The 18,925-nt window shown below is 37.4% G+C and overlaps 1 protein-coding gene across 1 annotated transcript in view; it reads left to right on the forward strand.

Annotated features, from left to right (window-relative positions):
- LOC149147565 (transcription factor ILR3-like) overlaps positions 1-14,792 on the forward strand; it is a 73,622-nt gene extending 58,830 nt beyond the window's left edge. The window contains exons 3-5 of the mRNA XM_089438127.1: positions 13,503-13,580; positions 13,753-13,915; positions 14,116-14,792. Coding sequence (XP_089294253.1) covers positions 13,503-13,580; positions 13,753-13,915; positions 14,116-14,388 — 514 coding nt within the window. The 3' untranslated portion in view covers positions 14,389-14,792. The remainder of the gene's footprint in view (positions 1-13,502; positions 13,581-13,752; positions 13,916-14,115) is intronic.
- Positions 14,793-18,925: the final 4,133 nt, after the last annotated feature.

Raw genomic sequence — 18,925 nt, forward strand, 5'->3', positions numbered from 1 at the left:
ATCCCACCATTCATCATCAACAACCAATCTTTTCATTGCTTTGCTCTATTAAATTGGGTTTGCCTCTATTGATTCCATTGATTGTAATGCTTCTTTCACTTGCATAAGTCTTGTTAAGACTATGATGTGAAAAGCAAAACAAGTCTCGGCAACCTGCAAGTGCCAAATTTTCAATGTTTCAATAAATTAAAAATCATAGTTTGATTGAATATGCTATGAATAAATTATATATATATATATATATATATAGTAAAAATAATATAAATAATAGTAAGACATAAACAACTATTAATTAACTAATAATTAGTAGGAAGAGGCATGTTTCTACATACATGACTCTTCGTGAAAGGGTACTTCCTGACTATATATATAGGGCTCTCTCTTCCAATTGTATCATCATTCTTATTCATACATTTTATATATAATAATATTTGTATCCTCAATGGATATTTTCATATTCCAAGTCATCTGGAGTATTTAACCTGAAGAACGAACTATGTTCGTTCCAAAATAACTATTATGATTCACGAATAATGACATTTGAGAATCCAATTTACATATTTGAATTTAGAGTCATAGAAATTAGAATTTATGAAATAAATTTTAAAGTTTAGGTATTTTAAGGAGCTCCAACTTCGCAAATTCATTGTAGATGCCTTGGGACATGTGGTGGTTTGTGATGAAGGCTTGAATTTCTTTTGCCTCTTCAAAAATAACACGAATACACTCAATTTGGTTCTCCATTTTGCTCAACATGAGGTTCAATGAATGCACAACACAAGGGGTCCAAAAGATGTGTTGATATTTGCCTTCAATAATTAGGCCTGCTGCTCTACACACCGTTGCATTGTCAGTTATTACTTGGACAACTTTTTCTGGCCCCACCAATTCAATTGCTTCAATCAAGATGTCAACAATGAATTGGGAATCTTTTATCTGCCTTTCACAATCCACTGCCTTCAAAAACATTGCCCCCTTTGGGATCTGAGCAATCACATTGCTGAAAGGCGTATTCCTTTGATCTTTCCATCCATCAGAAATGCTGGACACACCTAAAATGCACCATGAATTACGAATGGGGCTTAATTTAGCCGCCAAATCTAACTTCTCAGCACTCAACATTGTAGTGCGTACTTTCTCATATCTAGGGCTCTTGTACCCTTTTCGGGCTTCATTCACTGCTTTTATCATCTTTGCCCAGTAAGGAGATCGCACAATGTTAAAGGGTAGTTCATTTGCATAAATAAATTGACCTATAGCTGTATCTGCGCGAGCATCATTATTAAAACTCCTTTCAAGCGGTCCCAAATTAGATCACTTTGAACTAGGGTTGACAATTCCATGAGAGGGAAGTTGAGGTTTGATGAAGATGCTCCCAACCTTGTTGGTTGGTTGAATTGAGAGGCAGGATTTGCCTCATTTGCTTTAGCATCAGCCTCTTGTTCTTTCTGATATTTTGCAAGTTTTGCCTTAAACCGTTTCCATCTGTCCCATTCTCTTTAGGTAGGCCAATGCATATTCGAACCCCATTGTCTTTTAACCCAAGTAAATGTGCTTTAACCCGAGTATATGATCCCTTATACTCCTTTTTACACTCACTGCAAACCCATGCCAATGATCCCCCTCCTTGGATCTTCCCAAGAACAATTACATATTTCCAAAGTGGTGACTTTGGATCAACTTTAGGGGCATATTCAATTTCATGTTCCACTTCCTCTGCCTCACGAATTGCTGAACTTGAAGTTGCCATGATGATGATGTAAATGACATGGCAGGAGGTGAGAAAGATTCAGATCTTTTGTGATTCAACGTTGACATTAGATTAGAAGAACAACGAAGGCCTCGAAAATGTTTTGCTTAGGTCTTTAGTAGACCAATTAAAATTGCTCAGCTTCTTTTTTTTAGTTTATCTCCTTCATGCATGTTTTTAGGGTAATCTCTATCAAAAGCAGGTTAGAGGAGATACACGAAGGAAGGATGGAGTTGGAGGACAATAGATAGGGTTCATCAGTTCCCTCAACAACTTCTTTTTGAACCTACTTTGGCATAAGGACAATGTTAATTTTTGAACAGGAAGTAGAGGGGGCTTCACTCTATCATAGGTATGATCTAGCTCATAGATTCCTCTCATGGACACATCCTATATTGTAAGTTGAACATGACAAATTTAAGATGTATTAAGCATATGCTTGAACAATTCTCAAAGCGCATGAATAATGTGATTCATTTCTAATTATGAATAGAATAACGGATTTTTCCAGGGGTTAAAAGGAATAAGCCATGAGTGTGCACATTTCAAGTAGAACAAAGCCCCAAAGTTCTAAAATAATATCACATTTTTTAATACGGTTTCAAGGCAAATATTGCAATATTAACATCTACAATTGGTTTGTAAGCTTTTATGAGTTTCTCCTAATATGATTTAGGTATTAATGGAAGAATTACGAGACCAAGCCATGCCAAGTTATGTGCTCAAAGTAACTTACTACCGGACCGACGACGACTCCTCCAAGCTCAAGCAACGACTTCGGCCGACGATGACTCCAGCTCAAGACTACTCCAATGCAATGATCTTCCGACGTCGAATCCTTTGGCTCCAAGCTGTGCTGTGAATGAAATGTCAAATGAGGAAAACAAATGAAATGTCAACTGTGAAATGTGGGGTAGCAATTAAAAGTTAAAACGAAAAAGTGAAACCCTAAAGTTTAAACAACGATTTTTAACCAAGGAGATTAAATAATATCTGTTCCCAGTGACCTTTTGCGTGATCCGTTTTTGGCAGGCAATTTTTGCAAGGATCTGTTTCCAAAAATCTAGATATGGATCACAATTTTATTGGATCTATATCCAGATTTCCGGAAACGGATCCAAAACTGCCAAAAAAATTGAAACATGGGAGAAAACGAATTCACCGTTTCCTTCAAAATTCAAACACCACAAATACGTTTTCATGCCGTTTCCATACCGTTTCGTACCCGAATCTGTTTATGATTCGGTGAACGACGTTTCCAACCATTTTCCTAGGCGTTTCCAGTAAATTAGCTTACAGGGATTTTCTAGGCTAGCTATTAGCTAACCCAATAGGTGATTGATACAGGCAGGAAAAGTGATATTTTGTTGAGAACTGATTTGTGGTTTTGGAATCCATCCTGATGTGTTTAATAGCCTAATCTATGATCATTTTTTTGAGTATTTAGCTCTTGCAAGTGTAATGCGGCATCTAATCTCATCCATCATTTTGGTACTGGGAACTAGAACCTTTATTTGATGGCAATTTGTTTAAGATGCGCAACGTTACATGTGTTCTCTATTTGTCAATTTTCTGAAGAATCAAAGATGAGCAAACACATTTGGTAATATTTCCTTATACCACTGTTTATTCAGGTCCTTCATGTGTGTTCTAACTTCTAATCTCCTCATTTGTAATAATAAAGTCATGTTAGCTGCTTTGTTTGTGGGAATCTATCATTGAATAAGATCGATATGGTGATTATTTTTTTGTGCATTAGGAGTGCAAGGGGAAGTTCCTCGGGTATTATTCCCTCATGCGTCATCTAACATCTATATGCAAGTCTCTCAACATACTCTTTTGTTTCACTCTTTTTGCCACCAAGGCATAGTACTCTCTTCCTCATACACATTTAATAAACTACGTAGTGGACCTTTCATTTGGATTTTGCTGTAGACAACATCAACTTGAACAACTTGCCACTTTGGATGGAAAGATTTTGGTCGACTGTAATTGATTGCATACCACATTATCACTGTCTCCTCAATCCCATATGGCAAATACTTTTTGAAATCATAGCACTGACATCTATCTAGTTATTATCCAATTGTATTTGCATCTATTTTAGATATTCACCAATTAATTTTGTATGCTTCAGGTGTGCCTGCTTTAGGTTTAAATTTTCCATGACACTAGTAGCTTTTGATCTTGGACCTGCATTTTTGTAATTATGATTTTGCTTATATTCAAATTTGATATTTGTCTTATCATTAGCCTTCCTTCACTAATTTGGTTTCAACCGTATCTTGCCAGATGTGGTGGTCTAGTGGGAGTAGTTCTCAATGGTCTAAAGTCAGCTCCATATGCACTAGCCTTGGGTTCCATTTGTCACAGCTGCATTATACTAGCATTGAATTTACCCTCTCTTTGTTTTGAAATCATGTAACTGAGATCTATCTAGTTATTGCCCAAGTGTAATTGCATCTATTTTAGATATTCACATTATGCCCAGTTTGGAACCAAATAATTTTGTATGGTTTCAGGTGTGCTTGTTTTAGGTTTAAATTTTGAAGGACCCTAGTAGCATTTGGTCTTGGACATGCATTTTTGTAATGATTGTTTTGGTTATATTCAAATTTGATATTGTCTTATCATTAGCCTCCCTTCCCTAATTTGGTTTCAGGCATATCTTGCTAGATGTGGTGATCTAGTGGGAGTGGTTCTCAATCGTCTAAAGTCAGCTCCGTATGCACTAGCCTTCTGTTCCATTTGTCCACATCTGCAATATACTAGCATTGAATTTACACTCCCTCTTGGTCAAGTCCTCCATGGTGTTCCCCTCTCCCATATGGCATAATTGCACTTCTGTCATAAGGTGGTCTCTAAGTTTGTGTACAAGGCTAGTATCAATACCTCTCTACCATAGAACTTGTCGTTATTTTCCATAGCAAATTTATACTCCACTTTCAAGGTTATCTGACTTGTAACATAAAGCTATTTATTGCAGGTTGTTTTGATTATAGAAGTTGAATCAATTTACAAATCACAATGCAGTTTGCCTTGGACTCTTTTGCAAATAAGTATAATTGAAATGCAGAAGAATTCATATTGTATTTGTCCGTAATCTGGTAATGCTTTTGTTTGAGGTTTGGAAACTCTTAAATATGTTTTAATTGCTAGTTATGTGTACCAAAAATGGCCAAGCTGGAGCTCCAGATTTCTTGACACAGCTCAGTGACATTCTGTAGGTAGGATTATCTCTCTCAATATAAATGAAAGTGTGTCAAGTTGCACCATGCCTTTCCTTTCATGCTCATGTGTCTTCGTAGATATGGCCAGTATATTGTAATGTCTCTGCACCCTTGCTTCTGAATATTTGACTCACACGAATCTTGGATCTCCATGTACAAACATTACTGTTGTAATGTTATCCATGTCAATAAGACTTTAGGACTGAGGTTACTATCACGTTTTTTTGTTGTTGAAATAAGAACACTTTAGTCCACCTTGGCATAGTTGCTTCTAATGAAGTCAAAATTTCTTTACTGTTTACTGTTTCCTGTTATTATTTTTCACCTTCATCACTAGAATGGGTAGCCTTTTTGTTGGTGTGCTGATTGTTTCTCTAGATTTGTGCTATCTTGCTATAATTTTCCTCTCATGCTGATATAGCCACTACATTGTACCGTCTCTGCAGTCTTGCTATTGAATATTTGACTCATATTGAATCTTGGATCTCCTTCATGTAAAATTATTACTGTCAATGTTATTATCCATTTCAATAAGAATTTAGGACCGAGGTTACCATCTGATGCACTTAGCTCAGATTTTTTGGTTGAACTAAGAACACTTTAGCCCGGTGTAGTTGTCGCTTTTAATGGTGTTCAAAATGTTGCAAACATCATATTGGCGAAAATATTGCTGAGGGTCCAGAAAAGAAAATATCAGCAACTTTGGGAAAATATCACAAAATATTGGCAAAATTACTAAAAATTGCAAAAAAAATGAAAAAACTACAAAAATATTTCAGGTGGGTGATATTTTTGATCGTCTTGCAAGAATATCGCGAAGTTTTTTTGTTTGTTTTTTAATTATCTTTGGTTTGTTCATTCTTTATATATTTTCTAACAAGGTTGGTAGTTGATATATTACCAAAAGCTTTGATGGAGCAAGCTCCTATTACAATCGACTGTAGCATGATAAACAACTAAGCAATGAGAAACGAGCGCAGTCCCTTCTCCTATGCTTGTGTTCAAAACTTCATGTATTTTTATAAGTATTCTTGAGTACTGCCTAACAAACTGACCTACTAGGAAAAGAAATTTACATGTCATGAGTTCTCTGACACTTTTTCATGGCTTGTAGACTGATTTCTCCTGAGTTGGCTGGGTCTTCTTGTCATAATTGACCGAGTTCTCTCCTTCATTGCTCATGGTGTTGTTTTTGTAATATGCCACTGCTTCTTCTAGATGTTTGCATTTGTTTTTTAGTGCCATGATTTCTTCTTTCTGCATTGCCATGTTTCTTTTCTAGTAGCTATACTCCATTCTCATTTCGTTTCTGACATCCTTGAGTGACTTTTGCAGGCATTGTATCATGAATTTATTAGCTTTGCATGCTGGACATGCATCATTCCTTGCTGCCTTTTCAATGGGTTTGAATTCCGTTTGTTTTGTTTTCTTGTTCTTCCTCTTGCTTTGCTTACCGCTCCTTGTTTTGCTTTGCTTCCTTGATTTTGTATTGCCTGAGATAATACTTCTTCTACTGATGCTGACCACTTTTTTTTTGTCTTACGCTTTCCTGCATGTTGTAGCTCTGTCCCTGTGAATGACAGGAATGAAAGATGACCAAAGTCTGGTTATAACAGTCAGGGAGGAGGGCTGAGATGAAGGGAGGGGCAGATGGTGGGTGAGGGTGCTTAGAGAGGCTTTGCGCTCGATGGAGAGTTGCTGTTTGGAGGGAGTGACAGGATGCGAGGAGCGTGAGCTGGGTAAGAAGGTAGGTGGGGACCTAAGAGGAATTCTGCGCGTTGAACAAAGGAGGAGAGAACGTTGCGGACCGAGATGGAAAGCAGGGAGGGGCTTTGAAACGACAATAACACTGTGCGAACAGGGGAGATGGAGATTTCTTCACTGAGATTTTGCCTTATACTGCTGTTGCGATTATTGTTAATGCACCCTCTATTCTTATAGCAATTTAGTGCAACCCGTGATCTGCCTTTGATGGGATAGATTGCGACTTGGTTCTTGTGACTAGGATTGCGATCGTCCTGCCTGCTATTGCTCATGCGAGTTTCTGAAATTTCATGATATTTCCTTTGCCTTCTCGTGATTTTCTGCCTTTCATTGCAGTGATGTGTCCTTTGTTGATTTCTGATTGTTGTTTTTTGATTTATTTCTTTTATCATTGTGATTTTTCCCTTGTTTTTTGTGGGCTTCATACTTGTGGTTTTTGTTGATTATTATGGAACAGAGTTGTGATATTCCTCCTGGTTTTCACGAACATTCGCTTCATTTTTTTTCACTTCTTGGTTTGCGAAATAATCCGCTTGTTGATTGTGTATTCTCAAGACATGTCTGAAGGTTACATTGCCAAAACCTTCTAAGTTATTCCTGATTCTTCTAAAAATTCTGTTCATGAACTCATGGCTTGGATTTTTGTTTCGTGCCATTGCCTCTATTATTATGGCCAAGTCTCCTATTATTATAGGATTTTGAATCTCTTTTTTTGATTATTCTTGTTCCCATCAACACGCTGTATGCTTTTGCCTTATTTTTTGAGATTTGTCCCAGTCTCCATTAATATGTGATATTTTCTTTCCCATCAGGATCGAGGATTATTCCCCCTGCCTCTGCCTTTCCCGGATTATGCTTTGAGGCCCCATCAAAGTATAGACAATATCTATTCTGATTTTTCCTCCAGTTTGCAAGTTCCTCTTCACTCGTTCTTATTTTCCATATATTTCCTGAGTTTATCTTCCTCTGTCCTTTTTGCCCATTATTATTTATTATGGCTTTGCTGAGCCAATCTCGCTCTTCTTGTTGGAGAGTGTTATAATCTGTTGGTGCTGTTCCTTTGACGTTGAGGATTTCAAAAATTAATCCCCATGTTTTTGAGAGGGTCTTCCCTATTCTTGGAATTTGATTTTTGAAAAAGCACTTGTTTCGTGTCAACCAAATTTGCCAACATAGAACTACTGGAATGCATTTCCATATTTTCTGAATTGTGACTTTCTTTTTTGTTGTATATGGATAGGCCTTCTCAAAAGTTTGAAGAAAATCCGGCCAAGGCTTTTCAAAATTTATACTTGTTTCCAATGGTCTTATCAGCTGCTGCCAACATTCTTTGGCAAAAATGCATTCTTGGAATAAATGCTGTGTATTTTCTTCAGTCTACAAGCATAATGGGCATCGTGATAGGCCTTGAAAGCCTTTTTTTAAAGTTTTCACTGGTCAATATTTTCCCTTTTAAAAGAGTCTAGATGAACATTTTGATCTTAGGCAAACTTTGTGATTTCCATGCTATTTTCCAAGAATCCCAATCTTGTTGATTTGGTTGTTCTTGAAGGATTTTATATCCAGTCCTAATTGTGTAATGACCACCGCTTGGATCCCAGAGGTAATCATCTTCCTCATCATGGTTGATTGGTGCTGCCCCTTTTAGGAGTTGCCTAATTTTGCTCCATTGCCCTTCCAGATTTGCAGGGATTGTTGAAATTTTCTAGTCTTGCCATTCCTTTTGGTTCCATAGAGAGATTGAGTGTAAAGTGTTGAAACCTTTTCCTTTCATCCACTCTTGTATGTCTTCAATTTCTGGATGAGTCTGCAGTGGTTCTTTTCCCATGATTCTGTCCTCCCAAATCGATATTGTTTTTCCATTGCCTGGGATTTTAGAGATGTAGCTACTCATTAGAGGAATTGTCTTTTTTACTAGCTTCCATGCTTGGGTACATTGTCTTATTGGGATATTTCCATTAAGCAGTCTTTTCCTGGAGCCATCCATGTATTTTGAGATGAGAGTTTTTTTCCACCAGCTCTTTTTTCCTATAATTAGTCTCCATACTATTTTCATTCTTAGGGCTGCATTCATGAGCCCAGGTATCCGTATTGATAGGCCTTCTTGTTCATATGGTAGCACTACTTGCTCCCACCTAACTAGGCTAAATTTTTTTTTTTCTTGCTTCCTCCCTTGCCACAAAAAGCTTCTTAAGATTAACTCCATTTGTTTGTGGGCACTTGCTGGGGCCATGATTATTGCATATTGGTAGATAGGTAGTGTTGCAAGGAGTGCTTTGATTAATATTACTCTTCCTTCCATATTTAGCCATATCATACCCCAGCTTTGTATTTTGTTTTTCATTTTTTCAATCTGTTTAGTCCATATTTTTGCCTTCATGTTCTCTTTTGAGATTGGAAGTCCTAGGTAAAAGAAGTGTGTCCATTTTTCCTGTACAGGGATGTCTAAGATTTGTGAGATCCTTTGCATGGTTATGGGAGGGGCATTCCATCCATATATTCTGCATTTTGTATTGTATCTATTTAGTCCATATTTCTACCTTCATGTTCTCTTTTGAGATTGGAAGTCCCAGGTAAAAGAAGTGTGTCCATTTTTCCTGTACAGGGATGTCTAAGATTTGTGAGATCCTTTGCATGGTTCTGGGAGGGGTATTCCATCCATATATTTTGCATTTTGTATTGTTTAATAGCCCACCCGATACCTGTAAAAAATCATCCAGAACTTTTTTGAACCTCCTTGCTATTATTGTTGATGCCCCTCCCAGCAGCAATGTGTCATCAACAAAATGTGAGTGATTTTTTATTTTTACTCCTTTTGCTATTCTGATCCCTGTGATATTTCTTTCCTCTCTTTGTTTTTCCAGAGCTTTGCTTAAAGTTTCCGCCATTATAATATATAGGAACGGAGAGAGAGGACATCCTTGCCTAAGGCCTCTTGTGCTTTGAAAAAATTTACTAGGCCTTCCATTTATGAGGGGGGCAATTCATGGAGTAGAAATGCATGCCTGGATGACTTACATTATTTCTCTTGAGAAACCAAGTTTCTGGAGGACAACCATTAGATATGGATGGGTGACCCTATCAAATGCATTTGCCATATCTAGTTTGATTATGAGGCCTTTTTCTTGCCTTAGCATACTAGAGTGTACAACTTCCTGTACAATAATTACATTATCTATGATTTGCCTGTTGGGCATGAATCCTCCTTGATTTTCAGATATGATTATTGGAAGGACTTATTTGATTCTATTTGCAATTATTTTTGTTATTATCTTATAAGATGAATTGCAAAGAGAGATAGGGCGAAACCTGTTGAAAGTGGAGGGGTTTGTTTCCTTTGGGACTAGAGCAAGGTAGGAGGATTTTGTGTTGCCTCTTTTTTTTTTTGAAGACATTCTTCACCATTCTTAAGAAATCTTTTCTAATTGTGTACTAATGAAATCTGTAGAATGCTATTGTGAAACCATCTGGCCCTGGGGCTTTGTCCGGATGCAGGCTCCATATAGCCGCCACTACCTCTTCTTCTGTGGGTTCTTTGCACATTTCTGCATTTTGATCTTTTTTTTTTTTTGTGTGTGCTTCAAGAAATCTTCATATTCAACCATTTCTTCATTTGCTGAAAGTAAGTTTTTAAAGTGCTGGTGGGCTGCTTTTTTTAGTTCCTCTGCACATTTGACCTCTTGGCTTTCAACTTGTATTTTTTATATTTGGTTTCTTGCTCTTCTAATCTTCATCGTGTTGTGGAAAAATGATGTATTTTTATCCCTTGCCTTGAGTCACAAGCTTCTGGATTTCAGTCTGGCCTCTTCTTCTTCTTCCCTGTTTTCTCTATGTATTTCCCAAAAAATTTCCTTCTCTCTTAGATAATTTTGCTTGCCTTTTTCTTTGCTTTCTTTTTCAATTTGCATGCTGTCCATTTTCTGCTGTAACTCTTTTTTCTTTACTTTTTTTTTTTTTTATAATTCATTTGCCCTTGCCCATTCCTTTAGCTTGGTTCTTGCATTTTTTAATTTTGTCTCCCAAATATACTGTGGTGATCCTGTTACTCTTGGCTCCCATGCTTCCTTGATTAATTCACTGATTTCTGTGTTGCTGTCCCAAATTGAGCTGTATCTAAATGGGATTGGTCCTTGGTTTTCCATTTTGCCCATGACTATTGCCACCGGTTTATGATCAGATGCTGTGGTGTGTAAAATTTTTGATTTGATGGAGTTGTACACTGCTGCTATGTTTTCTTGTATCAGAATTCTATCCAACCTTTCTTTTATGTTGCTTTTGCCCACTCTTTTATTGCTCCAGGTGTATTTCCCATTGCTTGGCGGGATGTCTATTAAATTGTGTTGTTCCATTATTTCTTCTAGAGCATCCTTGGATGGGTCTGTGTGATATGTTCCTCCAAACTTTTCTTCTATACTTCTTACCAAATTTAAATCTCCTCCTAGTATTATTTTCCCAGGTTGCATCTCTTTTAGTGTTTCTTTTATGGTAGCCCAACGTTGCTCTTTTTCCTTGTAGTGATTTGGGGTGTATATATTTATGACACTATACTTCTCTTTTGTACTGATTTGCATTAGATCCGTTTGTATCCAGTGTTGATATTTTTTGTGTTGTATTAATTCCCAGGTTCCTTTTTTCCATATTGTGCAAATACCTCTTGACGCTCCTGTTGCTTGTATTGCTTCCCCTTCATAATTTCTGAATTTCTTTTGATATTTTCAGTTTCTTGGCTATTTGTTTTTTTCTCCTGCATCATAAGGATGTCTGGGTTTTCTTTTGCCAGAATGTCTCTTGTGGTATTTTCTTTGAAGGATGATCCCATTCCTCGGCAATTCCAGGAGACCACTATCATTATTTGCTTGTTGGGTGATGCTTGGCTCCTTTCCCTCTTTGCTGGCTATTTTCGTTGTTTCCTATACTCCTTCCTAAGAAGGTTTCTATAGATTGTTGCGTTCCTAATGCCATTTCCCTTGTTGCTGCTGCATCTCTCAGTTGTTTGTTTGTCTTTCTTCCTGCGTTTTTTTGATATTCTACATTTGGGAGTGCTTCCTTTGACTGCTTTCTTGTTAGGATTCTGTCTACTGAGCGGGGGGGAGGGGTATGAGTGTTTGAGACCAGAGGGGATGAAGGGGGGTTGGGGGTATGGTGTGGGGATCTAGATCTGGGTCCAGGGGATGAGGGGGGCTGAAGGATCTAGTGGATCAAAAGGATTAAGACTAGCAAGAGGATTATTGTCTTCTTTTGGTGATAGAGGATGGAGATCAGAGGATATGGAGGGCTGCGAGGAAGAGAGATTTGGTTGTTTGTGGATTTTCTTCTTTCTTTTGATCTGTTCCCATTTGTTTTCCGGATCTTCAATCTTTTCATTTTCATTTTCTTTTTTTTTGTACATCTATTAGCAAAATGATCGTATTCGTGACATACCTTGAATTTGAAGGGAAAATATGATGGTCTGTTCTTTGCCGGGCCCATTGCAAAAATGAGAGAGGCGAAAGCTTTTGCTGTTTCTTCATTTTCTTGCTGTTGATCTGAAAGAGGCTCTCCGTCCTCTGATGCATCCATGATGCTCGATCCCCAGCCGCAGGAGGCCGCTGAGGGGCAGCTGCGTGCTTCTTGCTGAGATTGCTGGCTAGGGCTGCGCAGCTCCTTCAGCTAGCAGCGCGTTTTTGAAAAAAAGAATATTGCGAAGTTTTTGGGGATGGAAACATCACAGCATTTTCAGGCGATCCTGAAATTATCGTGAGACTGTTGGGCAATATTTTTGCAGCCACGAAAAAATCAGAAAGATATTTTTGCAGCCACGAAAAAATCAGAAAGATATTTTTGCAGCCACAAAAAAATTGGAAAATCGCATTAAAATTGATGTTTGCGCTGGTTTAGATTCCTTTACCCTTTACTCCTATTATTTTTCTTGTTTACCATTCCATGTTGAGTTCACATTACAAGAATGGGTGGCCATTTTCTGTTGTGTGCTGATTTCTTTCTCTAGATTTGCACTTTGTTGCTTTAGGGCAGCCTCCTGATTTGTCTATTCAGGACAAGTTGAGGGACCAAAAACCAGAAGACCTTGACGATCAATTCAAGACATAACGTCAACCATAATAGTTAATATTAAGAAGATACAAATACAACTATACAAGATTCAGAGATGTGAACAGTAAGAAATTTTATCGAGGATCCAAGTATATGTTACCTTGACTAAGCATTTACTCATGTATTTTGTAGTTACTCTACTGGACTCTCTCCATAACTAACTGACCACATAAGTAATACCAACATTACATGTGTGTATGGAGACGTGAAGTAATGTACACGGTACACCTCCTTCACCTGGGCTGTAGAATGTGCGTCTCACTGCAATAAAGGGGAGCCGATTTTTGTCATTTAAATGAACAATGATTAACTGCAGATTCGTTGATACAATGCTTTTGAACCGGTGGACCTATTGGCACGATATCTCTCTCTTTCCTAGTGTTGCTTCACATGTGCTTGCTATCCATTACATGTTCTAAAGTGTCACAGAGTTTCATTGTTCGAAAGCATGTATTCACTTAAATATGTTGCATTTAATGGTAAAGATTAGATAAAAATTTAAAATTGGCAGTTTGTTGTGGGACCCCTCCAATATTCATAATTGTGTCATGGATATGCAACAATTCTTATGAACGGTGAAAAAAATTTGTTCTCCAAAGACTGTCGATATTGTAGTCTTTTGGGCTTGCCTCACTCTTTAATTATTCGTTTTCACTTGCTGGTAACAGGTCACGGGAAGAATCTAGTGGTGGACCTGGGTCAAAAGCTTGCCGTGAGAAGATGCGAAGGGACAGACTTAATGATAGGTTGGTACAGAATTTATTAATTTATCCATTATTCAAGAGTTTAGGTGTTTTTATCATGTGTGCAATTGGGTTCTGTTTATTTACTTCATGCCATGCCTACATGTCATGATTTATCTCTTGAAATAAACTGGTAAGAATTTCCATTGCTCGATTTGCCATGTAAATGATTCAGGTTCATGGAGCTAAGCTCTGTGTTAGAACCGGGTAGGCCTCCCAAGACGGACAAAGCCACAATTTTGTCTGATGCTGCACGTGTTATGACCCAGCTACGAACTGAAGCGCAGAACCTGAAAGCTGAGAATGAACGACTGCAGGAAGCCATTAAAGATCTGAAGGTGGATTTTTTTCTCAATGATGTATCCTTTAAATGGTTATGCTACTGATGTATGATCACTGTCTGCTTTCTCACAAATAAATTAATAGATAGGATTGTTATTCATGTGGCTATATGGACATCTTAGATGCGCTGGCTCCAGTTCCATCATTTTATTGCCATTATATATGATTCATGTTTTTTTATCTCTTTCATTTGCAGGCAGAGAAAAATGAAATTCGTGATGAAAAGCTGAGAATGAAAGCAGAAAAGGAAAAATTGGAGCAACAAGTAAAAGCAATGACTTTGCCCACAGGCTTTGTGCCGCATCCTGCAGCATTTCATGCGGCTGCTGCTTTTGCAGCCCAAAGTCAAGCAGCAGCCAACAAAACTATGGCTGTTCCAGGATATCCTGGAATGGCAATGTGGCAATGGATGCCTCCAGCTGTGGTTGATACTTCCCAGGATCACGTGCTAAGGCCTCCTGTTGCTTGAAGCAGGCTCTTATTTTATATTCCAAACTGGTGCTACTATTTCTTTGGCCTTAGAAATGACCTTAGTTTCTTTGGTATCCAAGTTTTAGATGCTAGGTGCCATTGCATCAGTTCAATATTCTAATTTTTTATATTGTGCCATAGAGATAATTGAGGATTAATTACAATTCATCCAGATGATGAAATGGATTCACTGCTGTATTAGGATAAATTACACTGGAGCTTTGCAGAACAATTATTAATCCTTTGTTCATGGTCATGACATGTCTTGAACTGGAGATTTCTCGAACAGTTACAGTTGGTATAAACAACTTGACATTTCGTTCAAAAAATCAATTGTAAATTGTGATAAGTAACTTTTGTTATCCAAGATTGGTTTCAGTGCCTTAGGGCCTTTGAAATGTTTGGGCACTTCCCTGGTGACAAATCCTAAATCTAGAAGGAATCTTGATTTCTTTATACTGTTTTTTCTGTGAAATTTATGCAATTCCTCGTAGAGTTTTACTTCAAACTGTTGTGATGAGAAACCACTTATGTAATTTTTATATTCTGGCCTTCAATAATTTGTCATTTTCACAATGGCTGAACGTTTTGAAATGTTTACCCGTGGATGTAAAATCCAAAAAGTAACTTTGTTATCTCGTTCTTTCAACTCAAACCATAAATGCTCTCTTCTTGAAGGTGTTTTATTACTCTATTTTTAATGGTTTCTACTAATGAGACGATTTATGAGAACAATTTCTGACAAAGAAGTTGTTGATCCTATTTACTCGTCATTTTAAACTACAGTTCGTTTGACCTTCCACTGCTGGTCAATACATTTTGTAATCTCTATGTAATTAACCCAGTTGATGGGCTGGGCTCTAGAAACTGTTGGCCGGGAGCTTTAACCAATTACTTTACAATTTTTTTAAGGACAATGTTTCTATGAAGGCATCAGATCTTTGAATGTTTGAGTGGCGGCAAAATTATTAGTAGTTAGACACAAGTACTTGAGTTTGCTTTTTAGTGAGGCAAGTGGAATCCAAGGAGGCTTTGCAACTTGGACCATCAAAAGTACTCAACAATGTGAATAGTTTGGTCATGATTTCTGTAATCCACAGCCAATGGAAAATGTTCAGCATTGTTTACAACGTAGTGGTCGGTGTTTGTACTTTGATGTATGGGGAACAATCTTTCATAACTTGATGTTTCAGAGAATCGAGGATTAAACCAGAAAAAATTCTGCACAACATAACAAAATAGGTGATTGGCACGAAGTTCAACCTATGCATGTGAAAAAGTAGATCTCCTTATTGAGCGTAGGGGCCTTAACTCATGCACATTAAATTGGATATGTACATTGAATGGAGCTTGGAAGATGCCAATTCTAAAAACACAATGAACATTAGCAAACAAATAAATGAAAAACAAAGGGAGGGGAGGGAAAATGAAAAGCAATTACTCTTTTCAAGTAGGTTCAATGAAACCTTACTTCCATGCGTGAAACCTTTGAAACCTTACTTCCATGCATGAAACCTTGAATCCGCAATAACAAAAGAACAATAAAAATAACAAATCAATAAAATAAGAGTCAAGGGGGAAGGAGGGAAGGGAGAAGTGATTACTTTCATCATGTAGGTCTTCATGAAGCTTTGGCATCTGCCTATGAAACTTTAACAGTTTAAATAACAGAATAAAGATAAAAATTAGTTCAACCAATAAATGAAAAATAAAATAATAGAGAAAGAGAGGAGAGTGGAATGAAGAATTCCTTAACTTCCTCTTGGAGCTTCTTTCATGAAATTGAAATCCCAGTGTCCATGAAGATGAGACCCTAAAAGAGAGGAGTAAGAGATGAAAGAGGAATGACAAGAGAATGGTTGAGTAAAGATTTGAGAAAATTTTACGAGGTGAAATACGGGATTCTAATTAAAACAAGATAAACATCCTTGCATAAGGATTTGGACAAGTATTTGTGAAAACATTTCTATGCTAAAGCTGGTGCTAAACATGATGGTTTGCAAAATTTGGTGCAAAGAGGGTCATTTAATAACAATGCACCATCAAGTGAATCTATGGACAAAATTGATCTTCAGAATTCTTGGTAACAATTCCTATGCAAAGTCATGTGACAACATTTTGAGTTTCAAAATACTACATACTTTTGTGGAAATACTGAGGGGGATGAATCAATGTCTCTTCAATTAGTTAATTTTGCTTTTCAAAGCATTAATTAGCATTAACATTAGATCAATACATAAATCAACACCATTTAATAATGCACAATATCAAAAATAGTAGACACCAAATTTTTAGGTGGAAACCCTTCCGGGAGAAAACCACTGAACACTTCTTAATATGTCTTTTCAAGATTACATCAATGGAAAGCTACAACTTCCAAGATTCTCCAGCGACATTTGGAAGGAGGTTCCAGCCCCCTAATTTATTAGCTACAATTGAAAGGGCGTTTTAACGCTCTAGTTTACTAGCTCCAACTGGAAGGATGTTCCAACGTCTTGTTTTACAGGCTCCAACGCCTTGCTTACCAACTTCGACTAGAAGGGTGCTCCAATGCCCTGTGCAGGCTCTAACCTGCCCTACTACCACCCTGCTGCCTTGCTCAACAAGTTTTCACTTGCCCTGAAGACTCCAACCTTCATCTCACCACATCGGACAACGATTTCATCTCATTTACAAACTGGATCCACCTCTAGTAAAAAACAACACAAATACACAAGTTTTCTGCTCAACAATCAAATATGTTTCTGTTCAGTGTCTTTGCATCAATCAATACATTATTAGTCCTGCAATCATGTAATCTATAACTTGTACTGTACAACCTGAAACAATAGCTTGCAACTACAATTACTGTCACTGTCACTGCAACCTGCATAAGTAGCTATGCTCAAGATAGAAAAGCATATATATATATATGGTTTTCTGCTTCTAATCATTAGCAGCAAGACCTCTGCTTCAACTTTGCCAAGACACAACATGAAACCCTAGCTCATCAAACATATATCTTTGTAAACCCTGGCACATATCCTCTGCTCACACAGTGCAATAACACTACTTAATAATGACAATAACTCTACTCATAATTCAATTATGCTCAACAAACCCCAACAACATATAGTAATTCTGAGTAATACATCTCTGACAACTTATACCAGCAAAATACACAATCAACAACAATTTTGCTCAACTCTAAGTATCAAACCCTAGGCAACATAGGCTCTCACTGTTACCATGACTCTGCCCAAATTACATCAATTATAATGTCATATCAACAATTTGATGGAATCTTTAGTAGCATATCAAACAGTGAGCTACCAGCGACGTCAAACCTTAGTTCAACAAACATCTCTGCATAAGCAACTGAGATTTAAAGGAGTCTTCTACATCAGTGTAGTCGAACCTTAACAAAACTGTTCTGACAATTCAGCGATCATCAATTCAATCACAAAACCTAGGTCATCAATAATGTCAAATATTCACTAGCAACTTAGTAGTAGCATATGCATCGGTTAACACTCATCAACACTATAAGCTGATCAATAGCGTCAAACCCTAGCAACATAAAATCTTTATGCACAATGCTCTGACCTCTCAACTCAAGATTCATACATGGCTTTAGAAGCAACATACTCATAATTTTTAGCAGCAATGCAAACTCATTCAACCATACAATCCCTTACAGAGAGGTTATAGAGGCAATACAACAACCTCAACAATTTTCAAACTCAACAACACATGCTCACATATATAATGGCATCAAGACGTGAACAATATTTCGCTACAGGTGTCTGCATAGGAGTGTGTGTGTGTTCAACACCTTTGATCCAACACAACTGCTCATTCAGATTTGTACGCAGAAGACCACACTAAGAATACAAGCCTCAAACTAATGCTTCAGATTTGTCATTGATGGTTTGTTCAATGTACTGGTGCTTTATACGTTATACTTGGACCTCAATCACACTATCACATAGTTCAACATCCGTTTATGCAATCGACCTCTCAAATGCACCCAACAAAAATGTTTCCAATTTGATCTAGTGGATACGCACTTGATGCTTCGACATCTTTATCAAATCGCCCTAGACTGTCCTTTTGGGTCGATCCATGAACCTCACACACAAACTTGTATTTTGTTCAAGTATTTAACAACATGTCAACATACTATTGAGTTGTATACCCCGAACCATCCAACCTGCAATCACGTAGAAGAGAACATTTGTGTGACACCAACGAACTTCATCGCATAACACAACCATAAATACGACCAATTGGCATGTTTTACGACTGTACCATGGATTTCAACAATTCAGATCAATTGTGGCCACTTCTAGCACTGTAATCCACGATCATACAACAAAGAAACAATCACCAAGACACACTCATCAAATCAACAAATATCTAGAATCAAAACTGTAAAGCGAACACCTAGAGCCAAACTGTAACACCATCGAAACCAATTTATCGATCCAAAGAACAATGGACAAAATTAGAATACAATTTAAAAAAAAATGATTACTCATACACACTACTCAACC

This window comes from Pinus tabuliformis, chromosome 9 (genome assembly GCF_031772625.1).
Source record: "Pinus tabuliformis cultivar Carrire ecotype Pingquan chromosome 9, CPIR1, whole genome shotgun sequence".
NCBI lineage: Eukaryota > Viridiplantae > Streptophyta > Pinopsida > Pinales > Pinaceae > Pinus > Pinus tabuliformis.